Here is an 18,742-nt window from a genome sequence, read left to right on the forward strand (position 1 = left end):
CCAACCACTGCAGCACAACCTGTTGAGATGGATGAACTCACGAGGGAGGAGGTAGGCACTGCATTTATTCCATACACAGGCGCACTCTCGGGGAAAATCGCCCGCATTCTGAAGGAACACCGGGTCGGAACTGTGTTTTGTCCTCCAAATAAAACTCGTGCACTGGTGGGGAGCGCCAAAGATGACCTGGGTTCGAGGAAGGCCGGCATGTACCAGATTCCGTGTCAATGTGGCAAGTCGTATATTGGTCAGACGATGCGTACCGTCGAGGATCGATGCCGTGAACACCAGAGGCACATTCGACTGATGTATCCGAGCAAGTCGGCGGTCGCTGAACATTGTTTGTCGGAAAATCACGCCATGGAATATGACCGCATGAGGATTCTGGTACAGATGTCGAGGTACTGGGGCAGCATTGTTAGAGAGGCCATCGAAATTCGCACCAATGACGACCTCATAAACCGTGACTGTGGCTATAATCTTAGCAAGGCTTGGGAACCAGCGATCGGGTTAATCAAGAGTAAATCGAGCAAACGTATAGTTGTGACGGCAACAGCGGACAGAGCCATCACACCGACGTCATCTCGGACGCCGTCGCAATCTGTTCCACCGCGCGACCGTGGCGCGGGGCGCGGACGGCAGAGGGAGCGCGCCGCGGGCGGAGGGCATTTAAATCGGCCGCCGCCGCGACCGAACCCAGTTCCCTCTGAGCAGCCATAGCGTACGGATCTCCGTGCTGGCACGTTGACAGGAGCTCAGTCCGTCAGTTCACCTGATGATGGCGACATGTATGATCGCCGAAATATTGTGCCCGTTGGACACTATAGACCGGCAGCATACCCGTGGATATTTTGACTATCAAATACGCCGGGAGAAACTCAAGAATCACATTGTACAAAGATGTCCACAAACATAAGTAATGAAATTGTGTCTTACAGAACTACAAAACTAAATTAAAAGAAAATCTTATTAACTATCTATAAATTATCACACATTGAAATTCTGTATTATAAATGTATGAGCAAGTACTTAAACTTTTACATATGATAATGAGTGAAGTAGCACTATGGTAAGGTACCAGACTCAGGTTTAGAGAAATGGCAGTTAAAATCTGTTCTGACCTAAAAGGTATAGATTTTCTGTGATTTCTCAAAATTGCTTAATGTAAATACAGAGTTGCATCTCGGATGTCTGTATAACCTTATTAATACTACAACCATAATGAAACTGAAGATATTTCCTCTTGAAAGCCTGTAAACAGTTGGCTTTGTGTTTTCTATCTACATCTACATCCATACTCCGCAAGCCACCTGACGGTGTGTGGTGGGGGTACCTTGAGTACCTCTATCGGTTCTCCCCTCTATTTCAGTCTCGTATTGTTCATGGAAAGGAGGATTGTGAGTATGCCTCTGTGTGGGCTCTAATCTCTCTGATTTTATCCTCATGGTCTCTTCGCGATATTGATGTAGGAGGGGGCAATATACTGCTTGACTCCTCGGTGAAGGTATGTTCTCGAAACTTCAACAAAAGCCCATACCGAGCTACTGAGCATCTCTCTTGCAGAGTATTCCACTGTAGTTTATCTATAATCTCTTTTGCAATTACTAAATTATCCTGTAATGAAGTGTGCTGCTCTCTGTTGGATCTTCTCTATCTCTTCTATCAACCCTATTGGGTACGGATCCCACACCGGTGAGCAGTATTCAAGCAGTGGGCTAACAAGTGTACTGTAACCTACTTCCTTTGTTTTCGAACTGCATTTCCTTAGGATTCTTCCAATGAATCTCAGCCTGGCATCTGCTTTACCGACGATTAATTTTATATGGTCATTCCATTTTAAATCACCCCTAATGCCTACTCCCAGGTAATTTATGGAATTAACTGCTTCCAGTTGCTGACCTGCTATATTGTAGCTAAATGACAAGGGATATTTCTTTCTATGTATTCGCAACACATTACACTTGTCTACATTGAGATTCAATTGCCATTCCCTGCATCATGCGTCAATTCGTTGTAGATCCTCCTGTATTTCAGTACAATTTTCCCTTGTTACAACCTCTCGATATACTACAGCATCATCCACAAAAAGCCTCGGTGAACTTCCAATGTTATCCACAAGGCCATTTATATATATTTTGAATAGCAACGGTCCTATGACACTCCCCTGCGGCACACCTGAAATCACTCTTACTTCGGAAGACTCCCCACCATTGAGAATGACATGCTGCATTCTGTTATCTAGGAACTCTTCAATTCAATCACGCAATTGGTCTGATAGTCCATATACTCTTACTTTGTTCATTAAACAACTGTGGGGAACTGTATCAAATGCCTTGAGGAAGTCAAGAAACACGGCATATACCTGGAACCCGTGTCGATGGCCCTCTGAGTCTCGTGGACGAATAGTGCAAGCTGGGTTTCATACGATCGTCTTTTTTGAAACCAATGCTGATTCCTACAGAGTAGATTTCTAGTCTCCAGAAAAGTCATTATACTCTAACATAATACATGTTCCAAAACTCTACAATTGATCTTCGTTAGAGATATAGGTCTACAGTTCCGCACATCTGTTCGACGTCCTTCTTGAAAATGGGGGTGACCTGTGCCCTTTTCCAATCTTTTGGAACGCTACGCTCTTCTAGAGACCTAAGGTGCACTGCTACAGGAATGGGGGTAAGTTCCTTCATGTACTCTGTGTAAAATTGAACTGGTATTCCATCAGGTCCAGTGGCCTTTCTTCTTTTGAGCGATTTTAATTGATTTTCTATCCCCCTGTCATCCATTTTGATATCTACCATTTTGACATCTGTGCAACAATCTAGAGAAGGAACTATAGTGCAGTCTTCCTCTGTGAAACAGCTTTGGAAAAGACATTTAGTGTTTTGGCCTTTAATCTGTCAGCCTCTGTTTCAGTACCATTTGGGTCACAGTGTCTGGACATTTTGTTTTGATCCACCTACCGCTTTGACATAAGACCAAATTCTCTTAGGATTTTCTGCCAAGTCAGTACATAGAACTTTACTTTCGAATTCATTGAGTGCCTCTTGCATAGCCCTCCTCACACTACATTTTGCTTCATGTAATTGTTGCTTCTCTGCAAGACTTTGGCTATGTTTATGTTTACGATCTTGCTTGGCACATACTCATCTAATGCATATTGTACGATGGTTTTGAACTTTGTCCACTGATCCTCAACACTATCTGTACTTGAGATAAAACTTTTGTGTTGAGCTGTCAAGTACTCTGAAATTTGCTTTTTGTCTCTTTTGCTAAACAGAAAAATCTTCCTACCTTTTTTAATATTTCTATTTACGGCTGAAATCATTGATGCAGTAACTGCTTTATAATCGTTGATTCCAGAGGTGTACAAATTCCCATTGCAGCCTGCTTGCCCCTAGCTCCTCTGCAACCATTCATGCAGGTCAGCCTGCCGCGACGTAAACACAAGAGTACGCATGTGCTGAGGCATAGTGGGTAATGCGACCGACTTGGGCTCCCACAAGCCCGGGCTACCTAGGTTCCCGCAGGCCTGCCAAGCTTCACGGGACCCGCTCAGCTTGCTGCGCCTGACAACAGGTTGCGCTGTCAAGCTACCGTGACTAGAGTAGCCAGGTAGTTAGCCCGCAGTACATTTATCGCAACGGTGTGGGCAGCACAATGAATAGGTCGGACTTTAGTGAGATTGAAAAAAAATTGACAACTGGTGAATACATGCTGGTAACGAAACAGAGCACAAGTGCCCCATAGGAAACGTTTTCGTGTGTTTATGAGGCCATTCAAATAAATCGGTAGGTGTGTCTCAATGCAAACTATGGTTCAAATGGCTCTGAGCACTATGGGACTCAACTGCTGTGGTCATCAGTCCCCTAGAACTTAGAACTACTTAAACGTAACTATCCTAAGGACATCACACACATCCATGCCCGAGGCAGGATTCGAACCTGCGACCGTAGCAGTCGCACAGTTCAGGACTGCGCGCCTAGAACCGCGAGACGCAAACTATGTAAAAAGCTCTTAAGTACTTATTTAGGAACCTCAAGTATGTTACATGTGTGCAAATTTGACAAGCAGTTCCCTCACTCCGGAAATTTCTTGAAAGAGGACAAAGATTTAGTGGCCGAAAATGGCGTCGAAATGTGTGCTAAGGACCTGAGACCATTTAGCAGTATAGAGGGAGAAGGATTTCATGGTAACCCGCAAACGATGTCAAAATCTTTTGTAAGGTACTCTTTTCCATGCACTGTCCGAAATATTATGTAGACAATAATGTTCCTCTTGATGGTCAAGTGTGCAAAATTTCTTCAAGATCGGAATAAAGCTGTAGGTTGGTGTAGAAGTGTGTAAGTAAAGTACCCTCCGCCATGTACCATTCAGAATTTTAAGCAGACAGCGCCCTTCATCCTCTTTGAATATCAAGTATGCCAAATTTCATCAAGATCGGAATAAAAACGTACAGTTTGTCGAATTCCGTTAGGTAAAGTAACCTCTGCCATGCACCCTACGAAATTTTAAGTAGACTGTGACCTTCCTCTTGGTTTCAAGGTATAGTATGCAAAATTTCATCAAGATTGTATGCAATACAAACACACGGACACAATGAAAACACACTTTCAGTTTTTCTCAAATTTTCCAATTTTTCGGTCGATTTTCGAAAAATTTTATTTCATAAAAACCTTGTCCTGAGAATTACGAACACAGCAAAAAAAAAAAATTGCCGAATTGGTCCAGCCGTTCTCGAGTTTTACGCTTATCAACGCATTTGGCAATTCATTTTTATTTACATAGATAATAAGCCCGAAATATACGCGTAAAGGAAGAATGTACAAATAAAACCCAATATTTTTTGACCTGAAATTAATATATATATAATGTTAGGGTTTGTCTTTTGGTGCTCAGGTAAAATAAAAACTTTTAATTAACGTTCATAGTACGACAATGAAGCGCGCAGACTAAGCGGCTGCTTAGCGCAGCTCGGCAGTAACATGGGAAGGCAAGCAAGTTTCCCGCAGCCTGCCCGGGTTGGGTTGTGCTTGGCTTGGCTGGGAGTGAAGCAGCCTGCCCGTTCTGTTGACAACGAGCGGCGGCCTGCCCGCCTGGCCACCGGGCAAGCATGGGCGGGTTAAAAGCGGAACATGTACACCTCTAGTTGATTCCCTCTTCTGCATTAACTGTTTCAAATAGTTTGGGTCTGTTAGTCACCAGAAGGTCTAATATGTTATTGCCACGAGTCGATTCTCTGTTCAACTGCTCATGGTAGTTTTAAGATAAAGCACTTAAAAAATTTCACTGGATTATTTGTCCCTGCCACCTGTTATAAACGTTTGAGTCTCCCAGTCTATATCTGGTAAATAAAAATCTCCACCCAGAACTATAACATGGTCAGGAAATCTACTTGAAATATTTCCTTCAGGTGCTCTGCCACAACAGCTGCTGAGCCAGGAGGCCTATAGAGACATCCAATTACCATGTCTGAGCCTGCTTTAACACTGACCTTCACCCAAATTATTTCACATTTCGGATCTCTGTCAATTTCCTTCATTACTATTGCATTTTTTATCGCTATAAACACTCCTCCCCCTTCACTGTCCAGCCTGTCTCTGCAGTATGCATTCCGATGTGAGTTTAGAATTTCATTACTGTTTACATCTGGTTTCAGCCAAATTTCCATCCCTAGTACTATGTGGGCATTGTGACCGTTTATTAATGAGAGCAGTTCTGGGACCTTTCTATAGACACTCCTGCAGTTTACTATTACCACATTAATATAGTTATTCCCTGTTGCGTTTTGCCTAGTGCTACCTTGTCGCGTCTCAGGAGGCATCTTGTCGGGCCTAGGGAGGGAATTCTCTAACCTAAAAAACCCACATGTGCACTCCACACGTACACCGCTACCCTTGTAGTCACTTCCAGCATGTAGTGCACACGTGACCTATTCAGGGGACCCTACATTTCTCCACGCGATAGCAGAGGTCGAGAAATTTGCACCCCAGATCTCCGGAGAATCCCCAGGGGTCGACAACTATTTTGTGGATACGTGTGCAGCGAGCACGGGACCCCGAGCTAGTGTGGCCCTCCTTCCTTTCCGGGCTGCATACCTTCCTTTTCCACATCCTTCCCCATCCCCCATCTTCTCCCCCTCTCACCTCCGCCTCTTCCCTTCCCTTCCCTTTCTTCCCCTCTGGGAGTATATATAGTGCCAACATACAGAGACGGATGCTTGAAACTGTAAAACAGTCTCTCTCCTTCGCTTTCTCTGCTGGCAAGTCTTTGTCTTCCATTGTCCTTCTCTTTTCCTTACCTCTTCTCTTTACCATTTTCTCCACTCCAGCGTTTGAGACCTCCCTTCTTTCCCCTTTCCCCTTTCCCCTTTCCCCTTTCCCCTTTCCCCTTTCCCCTTTCCCCTTTCGCCTTTCCCCTTTCGCCTTTCGCCTTTCGCCTTTCGCCTTTCCCCTTTCGCCTTTCCCCTTTCGCCTTTCCCCTTTCGCCTTTCCCCTTTCGCCTTTCCCCTTTCGCCTTTCCCCTTTCGCCTTTCCCCTTTCGCCTTTCCCCTTTCGCCTTTCCCCTTTCCCCTTTCCCCTTTCCCCTCTCTCTGTCTGAAGGCCGACCCACGCATTCCCACGCGTTGCCGGTGACGGGGTAACGCATAATTCCCCGCCCCCAGTAGACAGTTAGGACATGTACGTACCCCCTCGTACCGGCCAGGCCCAGGGAGGGGTGATTGCCCGAGCTGATACCTTCCAAAAGTGCAGATTGGTCCTTCCATCTGTTTCTTGGGAGATGTGAAAAGTCACCTAATGCAGGAATGCCCTCAGAGAGGCCCCCACAAGAAAGGAGCGTGCCATCAGACAATTCTTCCATTGTTGCCACAGTTCCTTGTTGTTTCTCGGTCAGACGAGCGTCAACACTTTTCCTTTGCTTCAACACTGGGGACCCTACATTTTTCTCTGCCTCCATGACAAATTTCTCTCATTTGGACCTTTTGGTCGGTACTGTTCCACTAGCTCGGCACTTCGAATGGTTCGCTCTTGCTGATACGCACTGGAGTGACCAGTTTCAATGTGTCCTTAGATTGCAGCCCCAACTGCCATATATGCACCCAAGGTGCTGGAAGTTTTCTCAAGCCGATTGGTCACTTTTTTCATCTCTAGCTACATTCGATGACAGTCACTTTCCTAGCGTCAACGATGAGGTCACTCATATTCCAGAAGTTATTCTTACAGCTGCAGAACGTTCAATATCTCGCACCTCTGATTTGCCCTGGTGCCCCCCCCCCCCCCCCCCCTCCCAGTTCCTTGATGGAACGACACATGCTGTGACGCAATACATGAGCGGCGAAGTGCTCTTCGCATTTTCTGGCCAACTGTATCCGCTATAAGCAGTTCCATGCGCGATGCTGTCACATCATCCATAATAGCAAGAAGGCAAGCTGGGACTTCTTTACTAGCTCATTTAACACCTTCACTCCCTCCTCAGAAGTTTGGAATCAGATTCGACGGGTATCTGGTGCCCCTAGTTTCTCACTGGTCTGTGGGCTCACTGTCACGCATCATGATACATTAGTGGACCCCTTTGCGATTTCTAACTCATTGGGTCAACACTTTGCTGAGATTTTGAGCTCTTCAAATTACCCTCCAGCTTTTCTTCTGAAGAAACATGCAGTGGAAGTGCAACCTCTTGCTTTCTCCTCTCAAAATCACAAAAGCTATAATACTGTTTTCTCCATGCAGGAACTCCAACATGCACTCTCTTCTTCTCGCTCTTCCACCCCAGGACCGGATGGTATCCACATCCAAATTTTGCTGCATTTGTCATAGCATAGTCTGCGTTACCTCCTTCACCTTTATAATCGAATTTGGACTGACAGTACTTTTCCCATGAGATGGCGGGAAGCTATCGTCATTCCTGTTCCGAAACCTGGAAAGGACAAACATCTCCCTTCTAGCTATCACCCCATTTCTTTCACGAGTAGTGTCTGTAAGGTTTTGCAGCATATGGTGAAATGGCATTTAGCCTGGTGGCTGGAGTCCCGAAGTCTTTTAACACCTGCCCAATGCAGTTTCCAAAAGCATCGTTCTGCTGTTGACCATCTTGTTGCTCTCTCCACTTATATCATGAACAATTTTCTCAGGAAACGCCAAACTGTAGCAATATTTTTTGATCTGGAGAGAGCATACAATACCTGTTGGAGGACAGGCATCCTCCACACACTGTTTTCTTGGGGCTTTCGAGGTCAGCTGCCCCTTTTTCTTCGTGAATTTATGGCAGAGCGCACATTTAAAGTGTGGGTGAACACTACTTTCTCCCAAGAAAATGGGGTACCCCAGGGCTCCGTGCTAAGTGTTGTACTGTTTGCCATTGCCATAAATCCAATTATGGATTGTCTCCTTCCTGATGTCTCAGGCTCCCTCTTTGTGGACGATTTTGCAATCTACTACAGCTCTCAATGGACCAACCTTCTTGAATGATGTCTTCAAGGATGTCTCGATCACCTCCACTCTTGGAGCATCAAAACCGGCTTCCGCTTTTCTCCCAGTAAGACTGTTTGTGTTAATTTTTGGCGGCATACGGAGTTTCTTCTGCCTTCCTTACATCTAGGCCCTGCCACCCTCCATTCATCGAATTCGCTAAATTCTTGGGTCTTATGTTTGGCAGAAAACTGTGCTGGTCCTCCCACATTTCCTATCTTTTGGCTCACTGTCTGTGATCCCTCAACACCCTCCGTGTCCTGAATGGTACCCCCTGGGGAGTGGACCGAGTGGTCCTTCTCCGCCTCTATTGCGCCTTAGTGCACTCGAAATTGGACTATGGAAGCATAGTTTTTCCCTCTGCTTGGCCGTCTATTCTTCAGCGTCTCGACTCTGTCCACCACAGTGGATTATGTTTAGTGTCTGGAGCTTTTTACACCAGCCATGTGGAAAGCCTTTATGCTGAGACTGCTGAACCTCCGCTGTCCAATTGGCGAGCTGTCCTCCTGAGTCATTATGCTAGCCATCTGTCTTCCATGCCTGCTAATCTGGCCTATGACATTTTTTTCAATGCCTCCTTGGATTTAGGGTATGCAGGCCGCCTGCATACCCTGGTTTCCAGTTTCGTTTTTTTACCTTTTCCTAAGTCAGAGACCAGCCGCTAATGACCGTAGCAGTTTTGCGCCCTAAAACCATAACAAAAAAAAGCCTGGCAGGACCTACTCCATATCTTGGGTGAGACCCCTGGCAAGCAGACAGAGTGAACACTGGCCTTCTTTCCCAACCTTTCCGCTATTTCCCTAAGGGGCTCCATCACCCACCTAACATTGGAGCTCCCAATCACTAATAAACCCCTCCCCCCACGTGCCTGCTTGGACCTTGTTGAAGGAGTGGCCACATGTCCACTCACAGGCAGAGCAGGCATTGCCACACAGCCAGCCTCCACATTGTTCCTCCACCTCGTGTGATGCAAACGCCGCTGAACCCGCCACTCCCCTTGGGGAGAGTGTGGCCCAACCATGCCTGGTACCCACAAAGATGTCTAGACGGCAGGGACCATGGGTGAAGCATGTACCACCTGGCTGTACCATGTGACACACCAGACTCCCCACTGCTGCTACACTCTGAGGCAGCAGCCTGAAGATGGCTGACCGCGGCCATCAACACGTTCAGCTGTTCGCGAACAGTGGCCAGCTCCTCCTGCGTCCATACACAGCAGTCACACATCTTATCCATGCTAAGAAATCAACAATTTACTGTAGAGAGTTTTGATATCCTCTATGCAATTACAAGTGAGGTTTATGGTTTATCAGTGATGTAAAATGAATTCAGGCTTGTTTTTCCATTATATAGAAACCGCAATGATGTCAGACTTAATCCAAGTCACTCCTGTTAATAACCTGATAATATGCACCATTGCCTCCTCACAGGAGATGTTCTGCTCTTTTTGCTAGAAACTAAAACAACTGTTATGGATGAGTTACTTATCTGATTAGATTTTGAGGTGTGATTTACTTGTCAATTGATGAAAATTTCTGTATCATTCTGTAAGACAACAACATGGGCACAATGAACCAAAGCTAATTCTTGTTCCACATACAACAGTTAAGAACATCGACATGGACATGGGAACAATCCAGGTTCTGATACAAGCATTCGCTGACAATAAATATGAACACAATACAAAAGCAAGTGCCGGCTAAACTGCACTTACGAAGTGGGGGACTCTAGTAGACGACATGGTGGATGCTGTGCCATGGCCAACTGTAGGTAGGCTCTGGTGGCCGGCCTGTGCAGATGTCGTTGGTAGAATATCTTAAAGGTAGCACACTGATGGCCTGGTGCCCCAGAATGTATCAAAGTACTACACACAGGGTGTAGCAACCCTCTCCCCTCTTCGCCCCCTTCGGGGAAACGGCACTCCACTGATTCAGGTATTGGGGTGACTGTTGAGACATCCATGGCCTCTGCAGTAGATGCCACAGATAGTGGTGGCTACGGCAAGAGATTCTGGGCCAGAGCCCATGAGTAGGGACAGAAGTTGTGTTGCCATGGACACATGTGACGACCATTCCCCCATGAAGTACCATAAAAGACGACAGGTGACAGGGTTCTGGTAGCATCTCGACATGATGGAACTACACAAATAGTGAAGGTACCAACCACTGGGTCAGGGACGTCAGTGTTAAAGGACCCGAAGGTGCTGGCCCAGTCAGCGGCAGAATTGCAGATGGCAGCGAAGCATCACAGGAAGACCCATTAGCATGCATTGTGGGTCTGGACGCCAGTCTAGCGGCAGGAGATGTGACATCCTCAAGGAGGGTGAGTCTGCCTCCACAGCAGGGATGCTCCAGAGGCTGGGACTGGTGCTGAGGGAAGAGGCGGAGTCGGCGGCAGTAACAGACCTGTGGCCCTCACCATGGAGTGAGGGCACAGCTACTCATGGTGGCACATTGGCAGTCCATCACTGGTGCCCACCATACAGAAGTGGCAGCCTTGGCAGCTGTAGACCCTAGCTGGAATCCAGTTTGGTCAGTTGCCGGACATCCGAGCCCAGACCATGGAAGCCAGCCAGGTGTGAACCATGTTGAGGACTCCACCAACCAGTGTTCATGGGGTGAGAAGAGCAGATACAGGAGTGAGTGTGCCTGGTGACCATAGAGCACTTTGTCTGGATTTTTAATCCTCCCCTCCCTCCCCCCAATGGCATGAACATGTAAGAACTCGTTAAGTGCCAAGGCATCATCAGTGGAGGAGTCTGCAATGCATTTCTTTGTTTGAACCTTGAAGTTGTGGGCGAGACGTTCTGTATCACAATTAGATTGGGGGGGGGGGGGGAGAGATAGAGATAGAGATAGAGATAGAGATAGAGATAGAGAGAGAGATAGAGATAGAGATAGAGATAGAGATAGAGATAGAGAGAGAGATAGAGAGAGAGATAGAGATAGAGAGAGAGAGAGAGAGAGAGAGAGAGAGAGAGAGAGAGAGAGAGAAAGTAGGGGTAGTCACATGGTGAATGCCTATTAGGTGCAGGCCCCGAGACACCACAAACTGTCAATTATTATCCATCACAAGCATATAATGCATTTTGGAGAGGCCCAGAATCATAGTCACAGCTGATGTTGGAGTACTGCAGATAATGTATGGAAATGTAAAGAAAGCATCAACAACCAATGATCAGGAAGAATTTAGGAAGGGTTCCATGATGTGCAAGAATGGCTCCAAGTTCACACTGAGATGTGCCTGTAGCTAAAACTAGGTGATGGCCAGGATGGAAAGTAGCGAAAAAAGGAGCAGATGTAATGTATATTTCAAAAAACGTGAATGCTCACTGGCAGGCCATCATCCACTGAAAAGGAAAATTGTCAAGCAACTCTTGATGGATATAGACCAACATAGCTGCACTTGAAATAAATTTGTGATAGTAAGCTATTGTACCTAAAATACTCAAAGTTCTTTGAAATTTGTAGGGTGTGGCAGAGCTGTGACTGCAGCAAAGTGACGGCATAAAGGCTTAACACCATCCCAAGCCAAGTTGAACCCAAAATATATAATGGATGGCTGAGGAAAGTGATTTGGACAATTTGCATGTCAACCCTGTGTTATGTAAGACCATAAACAACTTACATAGGCACTGTAAATGCTCTTCCATGAAGTTACTTGTCATGATGATGTCTTTGAAATAGTTGCTGCATCTGGGAATGGACAGCATCAATTGTTCCACAAATTGCTGGGGCGCTGTTAACTGAAACTTTAAAGTCAATGCAGAGGTGAAGCTGACCAGTCAGTTTTTTAACAATCACAAGGGGGTTAGTTCACACACTCAATGTAATAGATCACATGATCAGCAAACAATGACTACCTGTACAATTGTGATTTCACTTGATCACACAAAGCCACTGCAGTAGGGCAAACTTGGAGAAAAGGAAGGCCACATCGTACTTTCTCAGGATAATGCAAGCCACAAAATTAGTGGCACAGCCTAACCCACCTGAGAAAAGAGATGAGAACTCAAAACAACTGCTGGTTAGGGGCCTGGCTGGAAATGAGGTACACCGTACCCAAAATGGAAAAACCAAAAGCATTGAAAGCACCCAGACCAAATTTGTGCTGCCAGAATGATCCCTTACCAAAAAAGTCAAGGAATGAACCACAAATTTATACATAGCAGGAGCCATAAATTGCCCCAAAATTGGAATACTCTGCTTGTTTTAACTCAAACGTTAGGTAACCAGAGACAATCCTAGAGATCCTAAATCCACAGAAGTTTGAGAGTTCAGTAAAATCACACCTGCACCCAGATCCGCTTGTGGTCTGAGTACTTTGTCCATGATTCACACTTCGATAAACAGTTGCTTATGATTCATAAGCACTGGACCTACACATCTGACATCACTGTCGATGTCCGCAGATGGGAATGGGGGAGGGAGGGGTCTGGGAACAACACATAGCACACAAATCCTGCATGTCCTTTTTTCCTAAAGTTGCTGCAAGTCACCTGTGTCTTAGGGCATGTGGCCTTGTCATGTTGCAAAAAAAAGACATTATGTGCAAGTTGGGAGCACGAAGCACTGCTGCTTTTGCTGTTTGGTCATTGGGTCATCACTGTCCAGTGTAGTGCCGGGGCTGCATTTGTACGGCTGCTGTGCTGTCACCCCCCCCCCCCCCCTCTCCCTCTTTTCACCCCCCACCCCCTCCTCCTTCTGCAAGAACTGACAGACACCCAATGACCAGGAACAGGAGCCACTGGGGTGATTCCACACAAAGCCTCAATCTGATTACCAGCAGTGCAAGATACATCAAAAGATTGAGCAGTATTTAACACTTCAGCCAAAGATGGGTTCTCCCTCTTTAGTACATGTTGATGCATCTCCTTCTCAGGAACCAACTGAATGGTGGCATCATGGACCATAGAATCAGGATGGTAGTCATAATGAGCACTGGTAATACAGACATTTGCAACTGAGGCCATGTAGTTTGGCTACCTAAGCTCAATAGGACCTGTGGGGCTGTTTGACAATGATAAAACTCTTCAGACACTGCAAAGACATGCACGCGTTTACAGTGAGAGTTTATCAACCTACAAATTTTGTCGAATGAAAGTGACAGATTCTGGGAGCAGGGATAACTGGCACAACAGCTCATAGATCTAAGGAGAACTCCAAGAAAGGAACAAAGCCTTATTCATGTTTACACTGTGACATCAGAAGCAAGAAAGTGTTGCTGAAGCTGCTGCTTCAAGCTTCTTGTCTTCAGCTGCATTGTCTTAAGGCAGGAAGGGTGGCAGGTGGAAGCCTGCATAGTGAATGTAGCTGTCAAGTTTGTGATAACAACTATAAGAACCTGCTACTGCTTGAAGAGAGATTGGTGCACTGCTTTCAGGAACACAACCACTGAAGGAACATCAGTATTGCCTGAGTGTGCAAAAATGAATCCCATTCTTGTTTCCAGTTGTAATGTGACAATGTTCCCTGCTTTCTTTAATTCTTCATTTGTTTGTCCTCAGTGTCTTGTACTGGCTGATGAAATAGGGGGTGGAAGTGCAACTAGTGTCTACTGTAAATGATGTAGCAGACAGATGCACAGTTGCGGTTCATTCTTTTACTTTCACTGTTCACAACCCCCCAATATTACACAGTTACATGGCCAGTGCACTATTGTTTAACTTTTGATAAGCCTCATTAAAGGTTGCAGGCGCACATCTGCATACTGCTACAATAATTTACTGTTGAATATCTACGAGCAGTAAAACATAACCAAAAATTTCACAGTTCTTGAAGAATAGAAAGTTACATATGGGGCAGTAACTGTCATTGTTTTTACACATGGCCTCATTGTGTTACACTTATTTCACAGCTAAGTTGATGCATTGTTGTTGTTGTTCTACTTAAAACTGACATGGAAAACTATTATTATTATTATTATTATTATTATTATTGTCGTCATTATTATTTCTGCAGTCAGTAGTACTGTTTGCACAATACCACACACTTGCTTTCATGAAGGAAAAACTCTGTATCAGTAGACATACAACCTGTCTCTGCTTTCTGAGCCATTGTGTTTGATATCTATATGATGATAACATTTAATAGTTGATATTGATGACAGACATGGAATAGTGTGTTGGAGGAGGAAATGTGCTGTGCTATTGTCAACATTCATGTACATGTTTTTTTTTAAAATAATTAGCAATCCAACAATTTTTCACTGAAGACAAAGTGAATCATGTGACTTGCTAGTAATATGGTCTATCCTTATCACAGTATAAAAAGCTATAGCAGAGAAAGAAATAGAAAGTAAGACCATTCTGTACCTTCTACTTACATATGCTTAACCATAAAATCTGTCAAGAAGATACCTCTTAATATGCAAACTTTTTTGGGGTTCAGTGTTCTCTTCTAAATGTGTCAGTCTGTTGGACAATAATAATTTATCTCATCAAATGTGGTAGTCTTGTTTTATTTTTATAGTTCATATGCATGGTTTATCTTCCAGCACTGGCAGATTCCTCTTGGTCGCCGTTTCCGTTCCCTTAAACTGTGGTTTGTCATGCGGCTTTATGGAGTGCAAAATCTTCAAGCATATATTCGAAAACACATAGCACAGGCACATGAATTTGAAGCACTTGTGCGTAAGGATGAACGTTTTGAGATATTTCATGAAGTCACAATGGCTCTTGTTTGCTTTCGTCTTAAGGTAAAAATTAAATTTGGTTCCAAGTTACTATTGCTTAAAATTGCATACATAATTTATTTGTGAATCCTTTAGTAGCTATTTTAGTATGTGTTACACACCTATTTAATATGAAACAAAATATTAAATTACTCTGGGTGTGACAGTATTTTTTAATTTTCTTACCTGTACTAGTTATAACTACCAATTTCTCATGTTCTCATGAAAATTCTTAATGTTACAGGGATCAAATGAAATTAATGAAAATTTATTGAAAAGAATAAATGCTAATGGAGTTATCCACCTGGTTCCATCAAAAGTGAGGGACACATATTTCCTCAGATTGGCAATTTGTTCTCGTTTCAGTGAGTCAAGTGATATTCAGCTATCTTGGAAGGAGATTAGCTCCTTAGCAGATGAAGTACTAGCTGAAGCAAGGCCTGGAAAGTAATTGTATGATACTGTTACACAAAGCTGTAATATTTCGTTCTTAAGAACTTGCATAAATATTAGGTGTAAAGTACTACTGGCACCATTGGATATTATAGCACAATGTCCTTATATGCATGTTAAAACAGTTGGTGTAGGCCTACACTGATAGTAACTTCTTGGCACATTTTGTATGCATTTGCAGACCTTATGAGATAGCATGAAATAAATAACATTATAACCTATCTTTTACAACTTATTTTGTCAGGCTCTACATCAGTATTGTGGGTTATAGTTATTTATTTTGTGTGTGTGTGTGTGTGTGTGTGTGTGTGTGTGTGTGTGTGTGTGTGTGTGTGTAAGCCATTTACTATTTTCCTTGTTAGTTAAGTATGGGCTTTCATTTATTTTTGTAAAAACAGAAATTACTCATAGATTCTCAAGATTAAGGTATTACCCAAATTAAGCAAGACTCTTCATTAACTTGCTGTAGAAAATGCCTAGATCATTCTTTTAGAGTGCGAGCATATACCTTAAATTACAGGTAACAAGAGAGACCAAATAGTGGACCAATTTCACTGATACAAAGTATTAAGAATATGGTATTTACAATAATGGGCCTACCAATGCTTTTGCAAGATAGTGAGTAGTTTAAAAAAAAAGGCTATGGCTTGTATCTGTTAACTGTAGTTCTCAGATTTTATTTTTCATGCATGTTCCTAGTGAGTGTGCCAGTCTGCTCGTTCTAGTTGATATATTTCAAATCACCTGACACAGGGTATACACACACTGAATATTTTATTTTTTTATGACTAATATATGTATATGTAAATTAGAGTAATTTTATGTAATTATTTATGTACAAATGCTCAAAGTATTGTATTAAAAATGGGTCCAATTAAAGTAATTGTGTATTCTTGTAATTATCTTCTTTAATTTAATGTTAAACATAAGAGTTTGTAAATAATTTTTTTAATCCAACAGTTGTGTATATATTCTTAAAATGTATTGAGCAGACTGAGTTAAATTTTTGGAGATAAATGGAAAACAATAAAGATATGTTAGAAGAAGCTTACCTTTTTTAATTCAGTAAACAGCCAATAAAAATTTTCAGGTGGATATAACAGGAAACCAGAAGTAGTATTTTTCACTGACAATCATCACATCCATCTCCACCTCTTCTTATATTTGGATCTGTTAGTTCATTCCTCAGATAGGAAAGAGTGATAGGTTGGGTAACATAGAGGAGGAGCAAGTCAGATATCAGGATGAGAGGGACAACAGAGGTTTCTCTTTCATCATGTGGTCTGGTTAACTTACTTTCTAAAGAAGTAACTAGTAGTTCTGAGGCACACTGGATTTTTTTATTACTAGGCTGTAAGATACCTATTCGCTTACTTGTATCAATCGTGGCCAATTTTCTCACTAAAAAAAACTGTATTGATATAACCAAAGCAATCAGACCAATGTTTTGCTCAACTCCGAGTGGGCATCTTACTCTCAAAGAACATGTATCAGAAGACTAAAACTGAGACCATGTGCTTACCAGTACATGTGCTATCAAAATCGCCACACTTGTGATTAAAAATTTTCACACACAGTTAGTTCTAATGGACATGAAAAGGATTCAAAAGGAGACACTGACTTCATAGAACTGAAAGGTTATATAGTCTCTAGTACATGTCACATTCCTAACATTTATACAAATACACACGTAGTGATGTTCACTCTTATTTTGACTTGTTATACTTTTCTGATGCAACCATTGCTTTTACTGGTCTTTGCTAATGACTCACTTCTAACACTGATTAATTCTCAATCTTGTCCCCTAACACTGCAAAATTTAATGGTATGGGAACGTGATGCATATAGAGGTATACTGAACAAACTGTTCCACAAATATCTGCACATAAGTACATATATTTATGTAGTCGGATGTACATACATGACATGAGATATGAATGCAGACTGAATGAATTAACATGGCGGCTCAGATGAGCGATCTATCAATGCCCCCCCCCTCCCCCCCCCCACCCCCCCCACCCAAGGGGTCGGGGTGGGCAAGCATCATGGCATGAGCTAAAGAAATGTTTAGTGCATTGAAGGCCTCCAGCATAGGTGCAGTCCAGCAAACCAGTTTGAGTCCTGATGTCTGTTCACCCGACAGCGAGTCCATCAGTGGGGCCTTCACAGCGGTGGCCCCGTCAGAGTTCTTTGTAAGTAGTCGGGGGTGGCAGTGATGTGATCGCCTGCACACGAGATTTGGGAGCTGTATTCTGTCAGTGGAGATGGTGTAACCCAAGAAAAAGACAGAAGGCTGATGCAGTTGGAATTTGTTTTTTGTTGACCTGGATGCCATTGGAGTTCAAGGTCTGTAGGACCATGGATAAATGATATTCATGTTCCTCAGCTGACTTGCTGGAAATGAGTATGTTGTCTCGGAGTCAATGAAATGCTGCCACATTTGTGCCATGTTTTTCAGGTGGAATGGCATGAAGTTGTATTGGACCAAACCAAGCGGTGTGATAATAGCTGTTTTAGGGATGTCTTCTGGTGCTACAGGAATCTGGTGGTAGGCACATTTACAGTCAATAATACTGAAGATTGTAGCGCCCAATAACATATGAGTGAAATCATTTATGTTAGGCACAGGGTAATTGTCCACGACGGTACGAGCTTTTAAATGTCTGCAATCGCCACACATTCAGAAAGAACCATCACGTTTGAGGACTAGGTGAATCGAAGACCAGTTGCTGTCTGATGTTCGTGGAATACCTGCCTCCAAAAGTTTGTTAATTTGCTGCCAGGCTGCACATAACTAATAGGGTTGAGGCGTCTAACGTTGTGCCTAATAGTAGGGCTGGCAGTGGTAACTATCTTGTGCACCTTCCGTCAGTGACTGAAGAACCAAGAACTGCACACTAGGCTGATCATTGTCCTGATGCAAAATTTTTGGACGAGTAGGGTGCAATGAGGCATAGCCATTAGCACGAGTGAGAAAGGACAGCCTGAAAGTCACATGCCTAGTATGTGAGCGTGGTGTGTGTTTGTTTGGAGAGGGCAGCTGCGCATGCAATGGGTCAAAACGTGCAGCGACTGTCTGCTGTCAATCTTGCAGTTGATAACCAGTGCAGACAAGAGCGGCGTTAGTGTCACACGTGGGATAATGATGGTCA

At 43.7% G+C, this 18,742-nt stretch overlaps 1 protein-coding gene across 2 annotated transcripts in view; it reads left to right on the top strand.

Annotated features, from left to right (window-relative positions):
- The window catches only part of LOC126485107 (aromatic-L-amino-acid decarboxylase), a 217,293-nt gene extending 200,691 nt beyond the window's left edge, over positions 1 to 16,602 (top strand). For both annotated transcript variants that reach the window (XM_050108733.1, XM_050108734.1), the window contains exons 11-12: positions 14,961 to 15,161; positions 15,382 to 16,602. In XM_050108733.1, coding sequence (XP_049964690.1) covers positions 14,961 to 15,161; positions 15,382 to 15,588 — 408 coding nt within the window. In that variant the 3' untranslated portion in view covers positions 15,589 to 16,602. The remainder of the gene's footprint in view (positions 1 to 14,960; positions 15,162 to 15,381) is intronic.
- The last annotated feature ends 2,140 nt before the right edge of the window (positions 16,603 to 18,742 follow it).

The sequence above is a fragment of the Schistocerca serialis genome, chromosome 6 (assembly GCF_023864345.2).
Source record: "Schistocerca serialis cubense isolate TAMUIC-IGC-003099 chromosome 6, iqSchSeri2.2, whole genome shotgun sequence".
Classification (NCBI taxonomy): Eukaryota; Metazoa; Arthropoda; class Insecta; order Orthoptera; family Acrididae; genus Schistocerca; species Schistocerca serialis.